Source organism: Rhinolophus sinicus, linkage group LG14 (genome assembly GCF_036562045.2).
Source record: "Rhinolophus sinicus isolate RSC01 linkage group LG14, ASM3656204v1, whole genome shotgun sequence".
Classification (NCBI taxonomy): domain Eukaryota; kingdom Metazoa; phylum Chordata; class Mammalia; order Chiroptera; family Rhinolophidae; genus Rhinolophus; species Rhinolophus sinicus.
The window spans coordinates 41177696-41198360 of record NC_133763.1 but is presented as its reverse complement, the minus strand read 5'-3'; the positions used below and the strand labels follow the sequence as shown (position 1 = coordinate 41198360).

Sequence of the window (20665 nt, the reverse complement as noted above, 5' to 3'; positions counted from 1 at the left end):
ATGCTGTATTGGGAGAATGGGATCAGAGGAATTGCACTGTTGTGGAAGCAGTTTTTCTCTACATCATGGTCCTCGCAGGGCAGATCCAGGTTTTCTAAGCTTATGCAATGTAGGGAGCTTTGCAAAGAAAAAATGTATTTTAAAAAAATTACAGATATAAAATACAATTTTGAGAGAGTGCAGGTTGGGCTCCTACCGGAATCAGCAAGTCTTGGATTTGAATCCTTTAAGACCCCAAATAAGCTTTTAAGTTGCTTTTTAAAAATTGCAGTTTGGCATGTCTGGTGACTGGAAGAATTTTCCAGACCCTTGGAATCACACATTTCGAATCCTTTTGTTTGTTTGTTTGTTTGTTTAATTTCTTTTCTTTCTTTCTTTCTTTTTCTTTTTGTTTTTTTGTTTAATTACTTTTTTTAAATTAAAGTTTATTGGGGTGACAACTGTTAGTAAAGTTATATAGATTTCAGGTGTACAATTCTGTAATACATCACCTATATATCACATTGTGTGTTCACCACCCAGAGTCAGTTCTCTTTCCATCACCATATATTGGATCTACATTTCAAATCTTATTTCTTTTTCTTTACTGCCCACTGACGCTCAGAGCTGGCCCCTAGGACACATTCAGATTCTGATCTGACGTCTGGCCCTGCATCCTCCTGTCAGGATGCCAGACAGTTCAGTGGCTGTTTTTACACCAAGATGGCCAGCAACAATTTCACGTATGCAGAAAAAATATCCAACACTTGGAAACTGATTATTGCATGATAATTTAATATCACGCCACAGTATTAAGCCTGTCTCACAGACATCTGATTCTCTTGGGGATCGGAAATTTCTGAGTTACTATCTACAAGGGAGAAACCCCAAAGAATGTATAGCCCTGAAAAGTTAGAGTTTAACTTGTAAAAACTTGATAAGTTGGAATAATTTCTTATTTCCTGCATGATAGCAAAGATACTCCAAAGGTTACAATTTTGTCAATCGGTAGGATACTATACAGCGTTAGGCATAACCTGGCAATCTTACTTCATTCTTCCTTTCCCTGCTAACAGTGTACACTCCAGTTCTTCAAACCTTTGCTCAGCAGCTCTTCCACTGGTTCCCTCACGATGAGTTAACTAAAACTTTGCCCCATGCTCACTATATACTTGTATTAGAATTATTTTTTTTAAATAATTTGAGAACTATATTTTATACCATACACAGGAGTGACTGTGAAACACATTAACTGTATACCCAAATCAACTCCACCCGAGTACCAGATTCCTAAAATGCTCACAGTCACTTCAGTGCTACCTAACACAAGTGCAAATGTGACAAGTGGGTTAGACTGGAAAGAGCAGTCTTTATCACATACAGTTAAATGCAAATTTTACCTTAAAAATATGACTACGTAACACATGCTAGGCCTTCTGAGGACCTTGGATGGTCCAAGTGAGTGTAATTAGATAAATTGAATATTTTTTTCCCCTCTAGCTTACCTAATCTCAGCTATTATAATACATAGTAAATTACTTTTTGTTTATAATGGCACCATATTATGTAGTTTTAAAATTTTTCTTCATACAATAATCAATTCTCAAACACAGTGCAATGCACTGTGTGTGATCCTCTTATTAAAAGGCATTGTTATTCATTCCTTTGTGACTTGAATTAATTTGTCTCCTTCCCTTGGAAGGCCCTTCTCCCCATTTCACCCTACAAAGCTGAGCCGAGAGGCCACCTCTTCTATGTAGATTTTGTTGACCCTCCGCCACCCAAAGCAGAATGAATTTTACCCTAATTTATGCCCCCACTGTTTTTTTTTATACACCTCTCTCATAGTACTTATAGCATCTAGTATGATTTATATCTTTCTTTCTAACCAGGGTCAATGGAGAAACTTCAATAATATCAAGAGATATCAGGAAATGCTTCATAGAGTAGGTAACCTCCTACAAATGCATAGGCCCTGAATGATTTTATTCAGTAAACATTTTTTGAGTAGTTATCAGGTACCACAGGAATACACAGTTAAAGGAAGATAGTATTCCCATTTTTAAAGTACTAGGTAGTGCTTTAAGTAATATTGGCAATCAACACACATTTGTTGAAAAGAGAGATTCGAAACGAGAGCATCACGAAAGAAGACGAATGGCAACACATACCTTATTTTCTTCTGTGATAAGTGGACTGCTGATTAATTTTTGCTTGCTCTCATAATACAACTTGGCCTTATTAGGAAGGTTAAATGACTGTCCATACACAATTCTTTCCTGTCCAATGTTTTCCTTACTCTGGAGTATGTACTGTAGTGGTAAACAAAAGAGGCAACGGACCCAAAATGGAGTCACTTGTGCTAGGGCCCACATCGGCAAATCAAGATGTAATACTTAACCTGATTTCAGTTTCAGCTTCCCAGGAATGTAACCTTTAACCTGTCAACATGGAATTACCTGCTCAGCACTGAGGAGTGAGAGAATCTACCCTATAGACCCCTTCAGTTGCCCTTAGGAGGGTGAGCTTCCTGCAACAAGGCATTCTTTGCTAATGATTTCCTTTTTTTTCTGCCCCCTTTCTGCATTTAAAAATATTTCCTTTGCTACAGCTCTGGGGGGCTCCTCTGTTTGCTAGATGGGAAGCTGCTTCATTCATGAATCATTGAATAAAACCAATTTGATCTTTAAATTTACTCAGCTGAATTTTTTTTAACAGTAGATAGCTAAAAGTTCATGGTTTCTGACAGTACTGCTTTGGCAGCAATTTATACTCCTTTTAAATCCATTATATATTTTAAAAAAATCAAGAGAAAATGTGTGACAAGTGGTGTGATCTAGCCATCAGGGTCTATCTAATACCAGATATTAAGAGGGGTTGATGAATAAAATGAGCTAATGAAGACAGATTTAACTCCTTTGTAATTTTATTTTTCACTAATTTTCATTTTTTGGTGGCTTTTAAGTAGCTTTTGTACTTACAGAAACAGGAAAAAAACCAGACTTTTAGTAATTTACTGATCCAATCCACAATAATTTCTTGAAGGCCAACTATGTGTCCAACCCTGTTAAATGGGGTAACAGTAACACAGTGGGTCATCGGTAAACGTTTACCAGACAGAGTTTGTGGGGACAGAGTCCCACAGAGCAGTTTCCAGGCTCTCGGCCTCACGTGGAGGGGTGCTGGCTCCCACAGGCGGAAAAGCAGACTGCAGATAGTGTGGATCCCACTTTGTGTGTCTCCCCCGGCAGCCAGTGAGACTACAGTGGTATGACTCCCCTATCTATGGCTCTGTGGGTGTTCCTTTTTGGCCTTACCATATCCTGCGTTCTTATGTGGGGAGCGGGAGCTGAGACCTTGAATGACACCCTGCATGACAGAGTTTTTCTATGGAGCTAAAAAAACTTTGAGATAGAAAGCTAACATTACAAAATATCAGAGACTAAATACATGCCAAACTGTGTGACTCTGACAAGTGCAAAATCAACGTGAGCAAGTGTGAGGTTAGAGTAAGGGGGATGGGTAAGAATAAGGGTTAGATTGTGAGAGAAGGTTTAATTTGGTCAAGTAAGTTCACTGAGCGTTTTCTGGATTTCAGGCACCATAGCTGGAACATAAGGTTAAAATGCTTTCGTCCTTGCCGTCCAGGAATTTACAGCCTAGGGGAGATACGTATGAATAAACAATCACATTGGATGGATGTAATAAGTGATAGCAATATAACGACTGAACAACCTGCTACAGCAGCCCAGAGGAAGGAGCCTCTGACTAGGGAATCAGAAGGTTTCTCAGGACAGGTGACACTTGGTCTGGATCTTAAAGAACGAGTTAATGGAAAAAGAGAGACTAGGCATTCTGAAAAAGAAATAATGAAAAACATAAAAAACACTTTTTATAAGGAGGGCGAAAACCTTCCTCCTGGGTATGCTTCTGGGCACATCAAAAGGTAAATGGTCACGGTGGTCTCATATATTCAAGACTGAAAGCTGCCCGGCTGCCACAGAGAAGCAGAGCTGCCCAGCAGAGCCCAGTCTGTATTATCTGCAGACCCACAGACGCATGAGCAATCATCACGGCTGCTGTTTTAAGTTTTAGAGTTGGGGGTGGTTTGTTAAATAGCAATAGTTGATCGGTATAGGGGTGTTATCATCTAATTATGTACGGGTCAATGGAAGGGCATAGGCAGTGAGGAATGGAGTCGGTAGGCCTTTTCTGGCAGCCCTAGAGAGTGTAGATAGGAGAGAAAAGCTGTATTAGTCAGGGTTGTCCAGAGAAACAGAATCAGGACAGAGACTTACTCTAAGGAATTGGCTCATGTAATTAAGGAGGCTGGTAAATCTAAATTCTGCAGGGTGGGCCAGCAGAAGAAAAGTTAGAGTTGGAGTCCAAAGGCAGTCAGTCTGCTTGCTCCAGCGGAGGTCAGTCTTTGTTCTCTTAAGACTTTCAACAGATAGATGAGGCCCACCCACGTTAAGGAGGGTAATCTGCTTTACTCAAAGTCCGTCAGTTTAAATGTTCATCTCATCCAAAAAGCATCTTCATAGAAATATCCAGAATAATGTTTGACCCAGGATCTTGGCACTGTGGCCCAGCCAAGTTGACATATAAATTTAACCATCATGCCGGTTGAGAACTGTGGGAAATCAGAATGCCACCATGGAAGCTTTGAATGAGTCCTGCAGCTACAGGACATACATGGTTGAGGGCAATGCAGAGATCCTCAGGAATGTCCTGAGACTGGTTGGCTCGAAAAACTGATAGCTCAAATTTCAGTTTCCTAGGATTTGCTTATCAAGTTTTAATTTTAACTAGTTCAAAAGTGATTGGGATGTAAACTTGCACTTTTAACAATTTATCCTTCTTACCTCTACTTGATATCTTTTAGGCGTCTCAGACATATCTGAGATTGAATGGTTGATTTTCAATCCTTTCCAATCCTCTTCTTCCTCCATAACCTTTCCCATCCACTGATGGCACCTCCATCCTACCAGTTGATCATACCAGAAACCTGGGAAATACTTTTTTTTTTTTTTGGGGGGGGTGTCACTATTTATTTATGACAAATATTCCTCATCCATGACCCTCTCCAATCACAAGTTCTTTGAGATGGTGCTGTTGGACAGTCCAAAAATGGAGTCATCTGACTTGCCCCTCCTGAGAACGGCCCTGCAAATAGCATGTTTTAAACTGGCCATTGAACCTGCTTGTCACCTTGTCAACCTCAGCCATATTCATCTGGGTGGACGTGTGGTCCTCGGCACCTGATGATACGTTGCTGGCAGAGCATTTCCACAGCATGTCCAGATGCAGGGACTTACCCCATGTCATCTGCGTGTCCAGGCCATTCCTGGTGCCACCATGACATGTGTGAGTGCCAAAGCCTGGGAAATATTCTTGACTCCTTCTTTTCACCTCTGACTATCAACCATACCACTATGAACCTTTCTGAGTTTTACCTTCAAAATATATCTAGACTCTATCTACATCATTCCATCTTCACAGCCATCACTGAGTCCAGGACATGGTCATACCCCTCCTGACTCATTGAAATGGACTTCTAAATTGTCACCTTGCTTCCACTCTTGATGCCCTCCAATTTATTCTCCACAAAACAGAGTTTGTCGTAGGTCCAGTTCCCAGAGACAGACCCTGAGATATGAAGATCTGTGTGCAAGTAATCTTCCCAGAAGCTGATAAGGGAGAGGGAAAGTAGGACACAGAAGAAACCATTGCAATGGTCCAATTTTGGGTAAAGTCCTGTGCAATAATGGCTTTAGCCTGATATAGGAGGGGAACTCTGGAGTATAAATTATACCCACTCTTATTCCAAAGAGGCAAGGGAGCTGACTTTTATATATCCCTACCAGTCAATCACTGGCAAACCGCTACCTAGGGGAATGTGAATTCTCAGACTTCCAGCTCTCTGTGCACATGATGTGGCACAGCTGTTCTAGTAGCCCTCAGGCGGCTCACTAGAGTGGCTCCACTGGGTCTGAAGGATTCTCTTACAAGATGGTTCACTCACCTGGCTAGCAAGATGTTGTGAGCTCCTGTAAGGCAGTTGCCACACTTCAGTCTATTCCTGAAAGTCAAGGGGACATTAACTCCTCTGCAGGGCCCTATGTCCTTGTGTGGTACTCGTGACATGAGTGGGGAACAAAGTCCTGGAACACAGGTTCAGATAGTAGCACGGCTTTATTTGGGAACCAATGTCCCTCCAGAGACCAATGCTCTGGTCAGCACTGAAGGTTATACAGAATAGAATAGAATTTAATAACGAATCAAGTCCCAGAGTCAATTGAGGTGGTGAAGGTCCCTGGTCCGGGAGAGATGACCGGGCCCACGACGGGTCTGAGGTGAGCTGGTCTTGCAAGGAAGAGCTTCGGAGAGTCCCGGAGTATCGCGGCTTGCACCTTGCAGAGGGTCTTAGCCGGAGTGCCCAGTCAGACTTCTTATGGCTTTGCTCTGGATTTCTGCTTTTATCCTCTTTTCCTTGGACTTGTTTACTTCTTAGGTGATCACCAGAAGTTGTTTGCCAGGAGTTTTTTGACCTCTTAGATGATAACCAGAAGTTGCTTGGTAAATGTGTTCATCACTCAATTTTGTTATGCTCAGTTTCACACAAAAACATGTTTTTTACTTCACTCTGATCAGTCTCACACATGTGTGGCCATAGTCCTGTCCCTACTAGTAAACAACTTGTTTTTTTCAAGCCTCAATCCAACATATATAATACATTTTCTATGCCTACACACCAGTTGATGCTGTCAGCTGGGGGTAGGATGGGGCACATTTGGTTTCTCTCCCTGTGGGCCCCCTTCCTGGGTCTGCTTCTTTTCTTCACAGCCTGGCAACTGGATTCCAAGAGTAGATGTTCCAAAAGACAGAAAGTAGAAGCTGCCAGTCTGTTAACACCTGGGCCTGAAACTGGCACTTCGGTATTCGATTCGTTGGTGAAATCACAAAATCCACCTAGAATCGAAAGGAGAAGACATAGACCTCACTTCTCAATAGGAGTATCAAAGAATTTGTGCATCTGAACGGTCACAGTCTTCCCTGTGCCACAAACTGTTTACATTCCTTTTGTAACTGTACATGACCTTCATTTCTTTAGCATGTATGCTGCTTTAATCCAAGCTGGCTTTGTTAAGCCTGATAGAACTATGACGCCCTTGCATTCTGACCCCAAATCCTCCTCTCTGGAACTATGCTATGTGTCAGCTCCCTTTTAATCAGGAAGCCCTTAGGACATTATTCAGTCCTGGTCAACATCAAATTCATTTAAAAATAAAGCTTCAGGTCTATCAGCCTTGACGAGGATATAATAACTAAACCTCAAACAATGAATAAGGTTTTAGTCAAACAAAGCTCTAACACTGTGGCCTCAGTTGTGTTTCAGCCCAGGACTGATGAAAGCAGAAGGGCCCCCGGGACTGCATCCCCTAGAAAACGGACAGAACAATGCCATGTCTGACACCAGGACCTGGAGCCATGATCTACTGCTAGCAACCAAGATTTATGATTTTTCCCTAATATAACCGAGCCACTAGAGGCCATCGGGGAGCTTGCTTTGTGAGAGCAATGGCTCACTTATGTCTCTGGACTTGGTACCAACTCCTTGAATAAACCTTTACTTTCTTTGCTACAAACTCCTGCTCGTGTTTTCTTTGGCTTGGATGTGCACAGGCAAGTGGACCCCTTTGCGTCTGCGGTATGACTGTTACATGCAAAATACAATCACCTTCTCCCAAGATCTCCAAGTATTTCGTCCTATTTTGAGCATCAGGCTCAAGCTGGCATCCAAGATAACTTTGGTCAATTATTGCATGGCAGCTGTACTCGGGGGGCCATAGGAGAACAATCTTTATCTGTCTTTTTCACTCAAACCAGTGGTCCATAATTGATACAGTATAATTATTGAATGAGGAGTCTTAATTCTCATTTTTCAACTGAGTAAATCAATGTTCAGAGACGGTAAGTAAATTCCCAAAGGTTAGAGAGTAAGAGTCAAATCAGGATGTAAGGTCTGTTTGACTTAAAACTCATTCTGAAAATGTAACATGGTCTGTATGTCAGTGGGACTTGGAATTTGGTAGAGGAAGGTTAAGATTAGGTATGAAAAAATGAGATAAAGGGCAAGCTAAGTTGCTGGCTGTGGAAAGGAACAGATGCAACCGACAGCTTGAAGAGGTCAAGATTTGGTGAATGTCCAAATGTGGGAAGGGCGGAAATTGGTCAAGCCAAGGATGATTTTCAGTCTCTGAAACAGGAGACTAGCAGAATGATGAAATAGGCAAATTTGGAGAGAATTTCCATGAGAATTCAAGTTCATAAAGAAGTCAACAACCAGGTAGAGCAAAAACTCTAGATTCAGGAATCTTGGAGAGGTCATTTATTAATATTTTTTTAAAAAAATTTTATTGGGGAATATTGGGGAACAGTGTGTTTTTCCAGGAACCATCAGCTCCAGGTCAAGTCATTGTTTTCAATCGAGTTGTGGAGGGTGCAGCTCACTGGCCAATATAGGAATCGAACTGGTGACCTTGGTGCTATGAGCGCTGCGCTCTAACCACTGAGTCCAGTGGGTCAGCTCCAAGCTCAAGTTATTGTTTCTCACTGGTCCATGTGGGAATTGAACTGGCGACCTTGGTGTTATGAGCACTGCGCTCCAACCACTGAGCCAACCGGCCGCCCAAAACTTACCATTTTTAAGTGTACAGTTCAGTGGCATTAAGTACAATCGCATTGCTGTTAACCCTCACCACCATCCATGTATAGAACTATTCCCTCATCCCAAACTGAAACTCTACCATTAAATAATAATTCCCAATTTCCTCCTACCCGCAGCCTCTAGCAACCATTCTACTTTCTGTCTCTATGGATTTGACTACTCTAGCTACCTCATACAACTGAAATCTTACTGAAGGGGAGAAGTAATTTTCCCTCTACTCTTCTGAGTTCTCGGCTGGGACTCCATGTAATAAAAGACAGATTAGCAGGAGAAAAACAAACATAAGTTTATTAACATGTATATCTCAGGTATAAAAGGGAGATACCCAAGAAGAATGAATAACTTCCCCAGAAAGTCCAAGTCACCACATTAAATACCATCTGCAGTAAAGATGAACGATGTTGGGGGTGGCCAGTTATGGGAGGTAACCAGGAAAAGCAAGGGTCAGATTTGTTTAGCAGATTTGAATCAGTGTCTTCTCCATTGATAAGATTTCTTGTGATTTAATCATCTTTGTCTGCCTGGTATAGAGAGAAGACACCCTTAAAAATGGAGATTTCCTTTATAAATGTAAATTTCCTTTACAAAAGGGTAACTTCTACTGTGTTTTCAGAGTTTCTCCTGTGTCTGCTGTTTCTTTAAATAATTAGCTCAAAACAGTCCTTATGACCCAGAGACATATTTTGGGGTGGCATATTCAGCTACCCTTCTTTCTTGCCTTTGAAACTTCCTAATAAGTTTCACAGTCCAGAAGCTGAGTTGGTAGATTATTCCATATCTTATATCTCATTGAACCAGTCTTTTAATCCTGAGAATAAATCAGTTAAGTTAAAGTTGTGTCTCATTTCAGGAGGTGGTGTGGCAGTTGGGCTCCCAAAGTTAGGCCTATATGGTGCAAGCAATCAGGTATTTAATAAGAAGCATTTCTATGGAAACAAAAAAAAAAGAAAGGTTAAGGGTTAGAATAGACTATAAACTCAGTTTTTGAGTACAGAGGGCAGTTAGTCAAGATTTCTAGATGTTGGGCTTGAAGCAACTTCAGTCTGAGTGAGGAGACGAAGTGGCAATCGGATAGATTTTCCTGGTTTGCAGATTGAATGCCTCTGGTGATGTCATAGGTGTTCCAGCGAACTTTCTGAGTGGCCCACACAACAAAAGGCTCAAAGGTTGTTCATACATGAGCTGTTGTGATGATTTTTCTGAAGTTTATAGTAAGCCATCCAGCTTCAGCTTTTAGGGATTTGGGAAAAGGGCGGTTTTTGTTCTTAGTGATTCCAAGTCAGAAGGGGAGGGGGAGAAATTTAGAAATGTTAAGAGTCAGAGAATAGAGAAAAACTAGAAGTCAGGATCCTGTCCATTTCTCAGGTAGGTTAACAAAAACTTCAAAGACAATGAATAGGACTAGAATCACATATCCACAAAAGTGAGCTACTGAAAACTATTTTTCCTCTCTTCTCCTCCTCCCATTACAATATTTCTCCTTTTGTGACTGGCTTATTTCACTTAGCATAGTGTCTTTAAGATTCATCCATGTTGTATTATGTAGGAATTTCATTCCTTTTAAAGGCTAAATAATTTCATTGTATATGCCATTTTGTACATCCATTTCTTCATCAATGGATATTTGGGTTACTTCTGCCTTTGGGTATTCTGAATAATGCTGCTGTGAATATTGGTACAAATATTTGTTTGAGTCTCTGCTTTCAATTCTTTTGAGTGTATACTGTTAATAGATAAACTGAGGAGTACTGAAATTTTTAAGAATTTGGGCAAACATCAATTTGAATAGGGTAGCTCCTAACCACTGTCAGGAACTAGAGAAAAGACTTTTTATAGGGAAGATGTCACAGCAAAGCAAGCAAATTATTTGGCTATAGCTTAAGGGGGGGTGTCATGCAGGGTGTCAGGCGGGGTCTCTGCACCCGCTCCCTACATAAGAATGCAGGATATGGTGAGGCCAAAAAGGAAACACCCACAGAGCCATAGATGGGGGAGTCATACCACTCTAGTCTCGCTGGCAGCTGGGTTGGAGACACAGGAAGCAGGAGCCACACTGTCTGCAACCTGCTGTCCACTTCTCTGCAATCTGCAACCCACACTCCGCCGTGCTAACTGCAATCCGCGCTTGCCAGCCACCATCTTCTTGCTAGCCCCCATTTTCTGCTAGCGTAGCCACAGCAGTTATATTAGTGGCCAATAGCTCACTGGTTACAGCTGACGGCCAAATGGCCACAGCTGATGGCCATCCAATCACAGTTGATGGCCATTTACTACCTGAGCCAGCACTTTTCTATGTGAGGCGGAGAGCCTGGAAACTGCTCTCTGGGGCTCTGTCCCCACAGGGGGTTGGGGGGGGTCCCTTATTTGGGAAAGCCTAGTTGGCTGTTTGTGACTGGTTGTTGCAGGTTTCCATTTCTTAACCTTGAGGCAGTCACAGCCTCAAGTTTTGGTTTGCTTATGCAGGCTGCCAAGGCATTAGAGTCATCCTAGTCTAACCGTCTCGTTTAATTAATTTAAAAAATACCCAGAAGTGGAATTCATTTAACTTTTCAAGGTTCTATGTAAATTTATAATCTGTAACAAGTACTATGCTCTTTCAATGAAGATGGTCTGTTACACTAGTTTCTCCAGGACAATAGGAACCTCTCAAATAGTGAAGCTTACCTCAAGTTATTTTTATTTTTATGAGACTAGACTCCTCCAAATAACAAGAACTGTGTAATTTTGTGATACTCCAATCTTGTTAGCAGTGCTTTGCCTATAGTAGGTATGAAATATTTGAAAATACAGTTCCAACATTGTCGTGCGGGAGACCCTGCTCGCTGCGCCACTTGTCGGGCGGGGCGGCCTGCGGGGTCTCTGGTCCCGCTCCCCACACAAGAACGCAGGATATGGTGAGACCAAAAAGGAACACCCACAGAGCCATAGGTAGGGGAGTCATACCACCACGGTCTCACTGGAGGCTGGGCCCACCGGATGCGCGACCTGCCGTCCGCCTTTCCGCCAACCGACCGACAACTCTCCTCCACTCTCCTCGACTCCGTTCCTCTCCTCTCTTCCGCTCTCTTCGGCTCTCCTCAGCTCCTCGCAATCCTCAGCAGTCCTCAACTGGCTAACCAGCCACAGCCGAGGGCCAATCAGCTACAGCCAATGGCCATCCACCACCCCAGCCAGCACCCCCCCCCCCCCCCACACACACACGTGAGGCCAAGAGCCTGTAAACTTTCTGGGGCTCTGTCCCCACAAACATATTATTTATGCTATACTAATGGGTTACTCATTAGTAAACACCAGCTTTCCTGTCTTTTGAAATAGTACTAAATCCCCCCCCCAAAAAAAAAGACAACTTCGCGTCTCCTCTCCCCTTCCTTAGTCTTTCATCACATACAAGGACTGACTTATAAAGTGTCAAGTGATTCAACCTGCAGATTCGTTTACAGCTGAAGGAGGACTTGATACTGTGACTTTTTTCCCCAAGAGATTAGGACAGTTGCGTCCCCAGGACGCAGAAATGACTGATTAGTTTTGGGAGCTCAACGTAAGTTCTTCTCAGAGCTCAGAGGTACTGGACCAACTTTGCGTAACCCAGGGTACCCGTAGGGCCGCTGTGGATGGTTCTGGGGACCCCCGAGTGGCAGGGGATTGGAATATTAGACGCCAGCAGGCTCGTGCTCAGCCGGGTGGCCCCTGCTGCCTTCCATGGGCCGGGACCGTTTTCAGCTTTGACGCGAACGCCAACAGCCGCCGGTGCTCGCCGTCCTGCTCGCGGCCTGCAGACACGCGGGGTGCGGCGACGCCTCCGTCCAACAGTAGCGGCTAGAAAATGGCTTCGGGCCTTGCGCCACTGCAGCCGTTAAGAAACACAAAACCGATGCTTTGGAGCCGGGAGCCCTTGGGCTGGGCTTCGGCCGGGCTCGGGGCGCCTGGGCCCACGACGGAGGGCGCAGCGCAAATGAGCCTGCGACGCACGTGTGGGCGGCGCAGGCGCGGCCGCGGGCGGGTAACGTCCCGTGGCGAGACCGCGCATGCGCAGCCGTCTATGGTGGGACCAGGCTTTAAATGCGGCGGCGCCGCTGCGCCATCCGCTCGTCTTCGGGGCGCCCGGCTTTGCTGTCTCGACGCGTAAGAAATGCGACGACTCGTGCTCCAGACCGTAACGTTGGCTCGCTTGAGGGGGGTTTCAGATTCGAGTTAAGAGAATAACTCGGAAAGTTGGGCTATTGACACGTTCCTTACGTTTCAGACTGAGTTCTGGTTGATAGAGACAGGCGTGCAATAGAAAACCAAAACTTAAGTTCATGTCTATCAGTGAATTGGATAGATGGAGCATCTTTAGTTTATTAATTACTTAGGACACTTTCTTTCCTTCGAAATACCCTTTTGACCACGTGTGAAAGTAATTGCAAGCAATTGTAATGAGGATGAGGGCTTTCGTGAGATAGTCAAACTGATAGGATTGTTCCGTTTGTATCAAATTAAACAGTAAAAGGAAAGTGTGTTATTGCATTTAGCTGGGTTTGGCATAGTGAAGTTTCTTTACATTTTCTGAGCCTTTTGGCTGTTGTCTGAAACAATACGTACTGAATAAATTCTGTGGATTACATGGGAAGTGAAGGGAGAAAGGCCGTTCTCTCCCTTCGCTGCTGATGCAGGCAGCCATTTTCTACAGGCCTTAAAGGAGGGCGGAGCTCAGTGGTCCATGGGGGGAATGAACCGGCACCCTTCATATTATTAACACCCCGCTCTATCCAACTGAACTAACCAGCCTCCCCGATAGGCTTTTTATAACTGATATTTGTATTTACAGCCGAGTCATTGCCGATTCCTAGAGCTTGAAGGATACATCTGCGTTTTTGTTTCAACGAAACGTAGAAACAAAATGGAACAGAACAATAAAGAGGTAATTGCTGCCCTTCCTAACCTGCTTGTATGACTCTCAAGAGTTATTCTGGCAATTTTTAGATCTATTGGGTTACTAAGATATTACAAAAACATTTTTAAAAGTAGGCTACAAGAAAGTTGCATATTTGGCTTATATTTTCTCTTGGACAGCACGATAAGTATTAAGTGCATTTTGGACTGTATAATACTGGTATTTAGGAGCAGTAATAGCGGCTGTTAGGGATTTGTCAATTCCTTTTTTCTAACGGGGTCATGTTCAAGAAAAATTCTGGTAACCATTATGACTATTGCAATAAGAGCATTGCAATAGGTGAGATTGGGCTCAACTCTATATACAACAAACACTAGGGATTTACAGGCTATGAGCAGAGTGAGGGGGTCAGTGGATGGAAAAGAGAACATCAAGGGTGTGGGGATTCTTGCTAAAGGGATTTGACAAAGAGTATTTGCCGAAGAAGGCAGGCAGGCCAAGGTGATCAGCTATCAAGGGTGGGGATGAGGAAGTTGATCAGATAGTTTGATCGAGGGTAGGGGCTTCTTTCTGTACTGACTTAGCAGGAATTTTGCTAAAACTGGTCGCAGCAGGCCAAAGACATAATGGGGTCCAGGTGGAGACCTAGTTAGAATAGGACGCAAAGGAGCCTGACTTCAGTTTGGTTACGGAGAGACTTTATCAGCTTCCTGCCCACCTGGATCCCTGGCTTTGGCAATTCAGTAAAGATGCCTTGGCTCAGAGGCTTGTAATTGTTAAATGCATTCATAAGTAATTTCCCCTTCAACTGACTCTGAGCTATAGAAAGAATAAAGCCAGATTCTTCTTTTCTTTTATTTTATTGGTGAATGTTGGGGAACAGTGTGTTTCTTCAGGGCCCATCAGCTCCGAGTCAAGTCGTCGTCCTTCAGTCTAGTTGTGGAGGGCACAGCTCAGCTCCATGTCCAGTCGCCGTTTTCAGTCTTTAGTTGCAGGGGGCACAGCCCACCATCCCATGCGTGAATTGAACCAGCAACCTTGTTAAGAGCTCACCCTCTAGCCAGCTGAGCCATCTGGCTGCCCCTCCAGCAGCTCAGCAGCCGCTTGTCTTCAATCTAGTTGTGGAGGGCGCAGCTCACTGGCCCATGTGGGAATAGAACCGGCAAGCCTGCTGAGAGCTCATGCTCTAACCAACTGAGCCATCCGGCCGCCCCAAGCCAGATTCTTGAGAGGAAGCTTAGATGACCTGTGGAGGAAATGCATTGTCACCTAATTTTAGGACAGGTGGTTGAAGGGCTAGTATGTTCTGCAAAGTGATTGGGGGAAATAAAGCAGCTTTTTCTGAATCTTGGAAGTCTTGCATGATTTAGAACACCTTATTTGTAAACTTTCAGTGCAGTAGTTCGGTTGGTGGTTTTCAAGCTCCCGTCAAGAGGATAATTCAGTTTAGCCCTCCGTTATACAGACAGCGTTACAACTTCGTAAAAAATCTGGTGGATCAACATAAACCCAAGAAGGTAGGTATTTCTTTCCAAACATAAGACTGTCTTATAAAATGTCAGGTAAGCAGAGTCTTCAAAAAGATTATTGCAAGGAGGGAAAGGAATTATTGCAGTAGGGAGAACACTGACCAAGATCCACACTTGTCTCAATAGTTGGGGCAAAAAGGGTTTTTTAGAGAGGAGCAAAGTAAGCTTGAAAGAAGTAGGTGAGCGAAGTGGGGTAAAGGGGTGGTGTTATTGGAGAGTTGAGTGTGTTACCCTGAATAAAGGCTGAGGGCAGTCCAACGTTTACGGGCTTGGGGAAAGGTGAGAAGCTTGATCAAAGTTTGGTTAACATGAGACATTAACAGGCTTCTCCCAGGCTTATAAATGTCTCAGATTAATTTCCTTTTCTGTACTTTTCTGCCAGAAATATCCTTCCAAATGGCTTTATGGTTTTTGGATACCCACTCCTGCAGAAAGTCTTTGATCACATTTAACTTCTATTTATAAACGTCTTTGAAATACATTCCGTCTCATCTACAGGTTGCAGACTTGGGCTGTGGCAACGCTTTGCTAATACAGACACTTAAATGCCACAGTTGCATCGAACTGCTTGTCGGAGTAGATATCAATAAAGATAAAATAGGATCGCAAAGGTAATACCTACTTTCTGAAAGAACTGTGCGTTACTCTAAAACTAGGGGCACTACTAAAATAGAGGAAGTGTCAATTTTATACAATGTATAAAATACGTTATATGTTACACACACTTGAGAGCCTCAGGCTCACAGAATGGCTGTGCCATAATAATTAGCTGTATACATTGAATTATTCCTTTATGTTCCTACCAGTGTAGAAAGTAGCCTCAATTAAGTCATGATAGTAGTCAAAGCATTGCAAATTGAATTTCAAATGGCAAGAATTTAATTAATTGCTGGACACCATGGTAACTTACAACAGAGTTCCAGGCTGCCTCCTCCAATTTGAAGCAGAGCAGTTCTCTAATCTCTTCTGTATGTATTGATTGTTTCAAGAATTTTTTCTTCTAACTAACAAAAAGTTGAAAAATCATTGATACAAAGTGAGGTGGGAGGTCAAAAATCATAAAATGAAAGCAATAGCAAATACTCAAAATCTTACTGGCCAGTTTCCCATGAAAGGAAGTAACTCTCTGGCCTGGTGCTTCATAAATCATGCCATGTCAGACAAACCAGTGTTGGTAGAAGATAATTATCAGGGGGGGTCAGAGTCCTGTAGTTGGTGAGATAATTCTAAACAGAATTATTGTGTTCAAATATCCTTAGTTCTACAATAATGCTTTTGTAGGTGTGGATTGTCTCCGTTCTTTGGGGAGTATCTAAGTCCCCGGGAACTGAATTTGTCTATTATCTTGTATCATGGTTCTGCTGTGGAGAGAGACTCTCGTTTGCTTGGATTTGACTTAATAACATGTATTGAATTGTAAGTATTAAACTGATTCCTACTGTATGTTAGACTCAGTAAACTCAGCATCCTAAATATAATCTTATTTTTCAATTGCCTGTCAGTGGCACTGGCTTATTACTATGGGCGAAGGGAAGGATGAGACTATTTTTGCTCACTTATACATTCAAAGAAGGGGTAAATCAATGTACAGATAGAAATTGTTTTGATAAATCAATTAGGAAAATATTTGCAAATGAAGCTAGATTTTATTCTCTCTCCCACTAACCATTTTAGAGTAGAACATCTGGAGCCGAGAGATCTGGCCAATTTTCCTCAAGTCGTATTTGGGTACTTGTCCCCAGCCATGGTTGTCATTAGCACACCAAACTCGGAATTCAATCCCCTGTTTCCAGCAGTGACCTTACGAGATTCCGATCACAAGTTTGAGTGGAACAGAAAGCAGTTTCAGACCTGGTGAGTTCAGAAGTGTTTTTGTGTTTGGGTTTTTTTGGGGACCCCACTGAAGTTTAAAAATCCTGTGAAGTAAATCTTTATACATTACTGAAATTATTCCAATAAAATTGATTTCCAAAGTGCCACTCAGCATGTAATAAGATCATGAAGGAACCACCATATCTGGGCAAAATAAATGGGGAAGTTTGCTCTCTTAGGTCTCATGCAGGCAAACCTTTTCATGTGAAGGTGTCACGAGTGTTGGTGTGGAGATCAGGAAACGAAACGGGGGGAACTGCGTGGGGCTGCGGGGGTGAGCCTCCTGCCCTGCCCGTTCCAGGGGCATCTCCCCAGGGCTTGGCATGTTCCTGGCATAATTCCAAACCCAAGTAAGAGTTGGGATTGTAGCCCTTGTGTCCCTGTCCGTCCACCCCTACACTCTGCTCTGCAACTTCCCTTTTCTGGTCCATATTCTTGTGATTAATTAAACTCGGTCATTGCCTTAATGCCCCTCAGAGAAGTAAGCAAACCCCATGATGAAGCGTTATGTGGTTGCAGCAGCATCATGAATTTTAGTGGCATTTTTCATGTTCTATTGCACTGGAAGTTGTCTTTTCACAACAGTGTTTGGAAAAACTTGCTCTCCTTGATTTGATTTCAGGGCTTCAGATGTGGCAAATCTCTACAATTACTCTGTGGAGTTCACTGGCGTGGGAGAACCACCAGTAGGAGCTGGGAATGTTGGGTACTGTACCCAGATAGGGGTCTTCCGGAAAATTGGAGCAAAGGCAACTGAATCATGCATTGCAGGGCAGCATGATGAATACGTTTATACAATGGTGAGTATTCTTTGTGAGGTTGCTATTAGGACAAGAGGTACATTTACTAGGATGGTGAACTGTTTTTATGAGTCCCCATTGTAGAGAAAAGTATAAATGACCTTGTTTTGAGGTTGACCTTAGAAGAATCCTTCATGCCCCATAACCTGGCCTTTTGCCAGGTCTTAAAACAAGGCAAATGATCTGCTGGAGTCTTAGACTACTAAGCCGTTTGCGCCCCAAACTCCACTTTTGAAATGCGTTAGGATCGGCAGGAAAGAGGAAAACACCCAGCAGTTTCACGGCTGGGCTGAAGAAATGACTTGGAACTGAGCCTCCAAGCTTCTCAGATTCTTTTGGTTTCAAGAGGTGTATTTAGTGAAGAATTGACACATTTCCCTTTTAGCAACACTTTTCTTTTTTACCCTATGTGTCAGTAGTTTGACTCCCATAATTGCGGCATTTATGGATTAGTAGGGTCTGACATTTGTACGTAGTTAATTCTTATTGTGGTAAAGTTGCTAATGGTTTTGAAATTTTCCCGCTATTCCAAATGTTAATTTTTTCCCCTTTAGGTTTATTCAATCTCATACCCGAGTTTGCAGCAAAAAGAAGTCCGCAAATACGCATTGGTAAATGAGGTGTCCCGACAAGTCCAATGCTTGAGACGTGGATATGTCATAAGTCTGAAAATACTACAGGATGACGCATCGGAGCGGCTAAGTGACAGTGGGCTCATCACATTTTCTGGACCAGTCTTCACAGAACTTGAAAAAACCAACATAGAGAAGTCTCCCAAACCTTTCAGTTTTGGAAATAAGTTTTACGTACCCCTGGAAAGACTCTTTGCATATCCCAAGGTGAACCGCTTATGCGATAACGTCGATATGATGAGAGCACTCATTGCTGACACAATGAAACTGAACCGCGACGGTTCCGCAGTGAAGGTAGACCTGCATGACGAGTGAGCCATCCTTCCCGAAGGGCAGGGTCTTAGCAGTAGTTGGGCTCACTTAGAATGTAAATGTGTGTAGTCATAATTCAGGTAACTTCATTTTGAAATTATGTGACCTTGTTTTTTTAAATATGCTTTATTTTGGGGGGGGGTGTAGAGAGTTGGTTTATAGTATGCTTGTTTGTTATGTTGTGTTGGAGCCATGTTGAGTGACAATAAAAATTTTTAAAGAAAATTGAAGTATCAAATGGAGTGCTTTTTGCCTTTTCCCTGAGTAAAGGGGGTAAGGGTAGCTTTAAAATCTCTAGGATTCTCTGCCTCTTTTGGACTAAATTTTAACCTTTAAATCTTAGCCTAAAACATATAAAACAGGAATGCAGGTGATTGAAGAAAATAGAAGTCTCATGATACAAAAACTGTCCATGGTATTTGAGCACCCTCTTCTCTGGCAGCTTATACTGGTTGGAACTGATTGTGGTGGTAGGGAGAGAAGTACAGCTTCATGTCATGAGGGGAAAGGGGTCTAAGTGAGAGACATTTCTTTCAGGTGCCTGTCAGTGAGGAATGGAAGTGCAGAGGTAAGCTGCCCAGGCATGACAGTTCTGCATCTTCGGTGTTGGGGCTGTTCTATACTTGGTATGTACCTCAGGGACAAAGAAGGACGTTTGACGTTAGCTACCACTTGCACGTTCCAATCCAGCAGAAAGGAAAAAAGGAAGGAAAGGAACAGGTGTTGGCTGTCTGGTAAGGTTTGCCCCTTAACTACTTGACCAGATTGTCTCTTAACACCTTACAATGAGGGAAGCTGGGAGGTGTCATTTTTTATGCCGGGGGTCTCTGTGCCCACTCGTTGCTCTTCTGCCAAGGAACGAGAGAAAGGACATTGTGGCAGCTGGCCATTAAGTAGATGGAAAGTGGATTTGGTGAAGTGGGAGGGGACAGAAGGGATTCTGGAAGAAAACAATCACATGGTGACCAGCTGTTCTCTCCTTAAATTTCATGGACTGCTCCATCAGATGCTGTCCCCCACTCCTGCCTTTGTACTTAGACTTTTTCCCTCCTGAATGCCTATGACCTAGAGATTTATACACTTAAGGACAGAAGGCTGGGTGGGGGGTGCGGAGGTGGGGCGGGGCGGGGGGGAGGTTAGCATTGTCTGTCCTTACCTTCCTAGGCCTCTGCAATTTTTACCCCATGACTTCCTTATTTATCTGTGTTAGAACCAAGATGATATAGTCTATAAAATTAATCTAAATTTAATTTACAAAAGTAATGCTGTAAAAGAATTCAGAACTATACAGAATTTAAAGGAAAGGTGTACCCTCCAAGCATCTTGAATTCCGTATTGTGAAGTGAGCAGCCCTGCCTGCCTGCCATTTCGCATAGAATTCCAGTGGATAAAATGTCCATTTTGATACCAGTTAGACAACCATCAAAGTTACGCTTCTTCCCAATTAACCACAACAGTTTTACAAGAACTAGTGGCCTTTTTGGGGGGCAGATGTTTCTTTTTTCTAGGAAAACCGCCTGAATGGGCTACATTGTTTTGTAAATACAGCTGCATCAAGAACAGAAACTTTGCTTTAAGGAATTAAACTGCACTGTACGGCAATAATGTAGGACGCAGTTATCTGCAGATTTTTCTTGGAAAGTTATCACCACCACCAGCACCACCACCACGGGCCACCCCCCAGGATAGGTGTGAAATTTGTTTTGGAACCTCCCTGGCCCTCGAGAGCTAAGATTTGCTTCCAATTCCTACTTCATGGTCCGGGCATCTCCAAAACCCATTTAAAGATTTCTGTGAATTCCTAGTGTAGGTTCTCATAGCAGTCGGTCTTCAAGTTTATTTTCCACACAATCAGATGTGAAGCTGGCCCGAGTGTTTCTGAGACTCCTGAAACTCTTCCACACAGCAGCACCCATCTTACATCCTTGCCCGTTTCT

At 43.0% G+C, this 20665-nt stretch overlaps 1 protein-coding gene across 1 annotated transcript; it reads left to right on the top strand.

The window, feature by feature from the left end:
- The first annotated feature begins 13523 nt into the window (after window positions 1-13523).
- Window positions 13524-18856, top strand: HENMT1 (HEN methyltransferase 1). Its single transcript, XM_019746496.2, has 7 exons — window positions 13524-13610; window positions 14978-15100; window positions 15611-15723; window positions 16394-16528; window positions 16787-16966; window positions 17607-17784; window positions 18339-18856. Exons 1-7 carry the CDS (start codon window positions 13590-13592, stop codon window positions 18729-18731), a joined length of 1143 nt encoding a protein of 380 aa, XP_019602055.1. The 5' UTR covers window positions 13524-13589; the 3' UTR covers window positions 18732-18856.
- Window positions 18857-20665: the final 1809 nt, after the last annotated feature.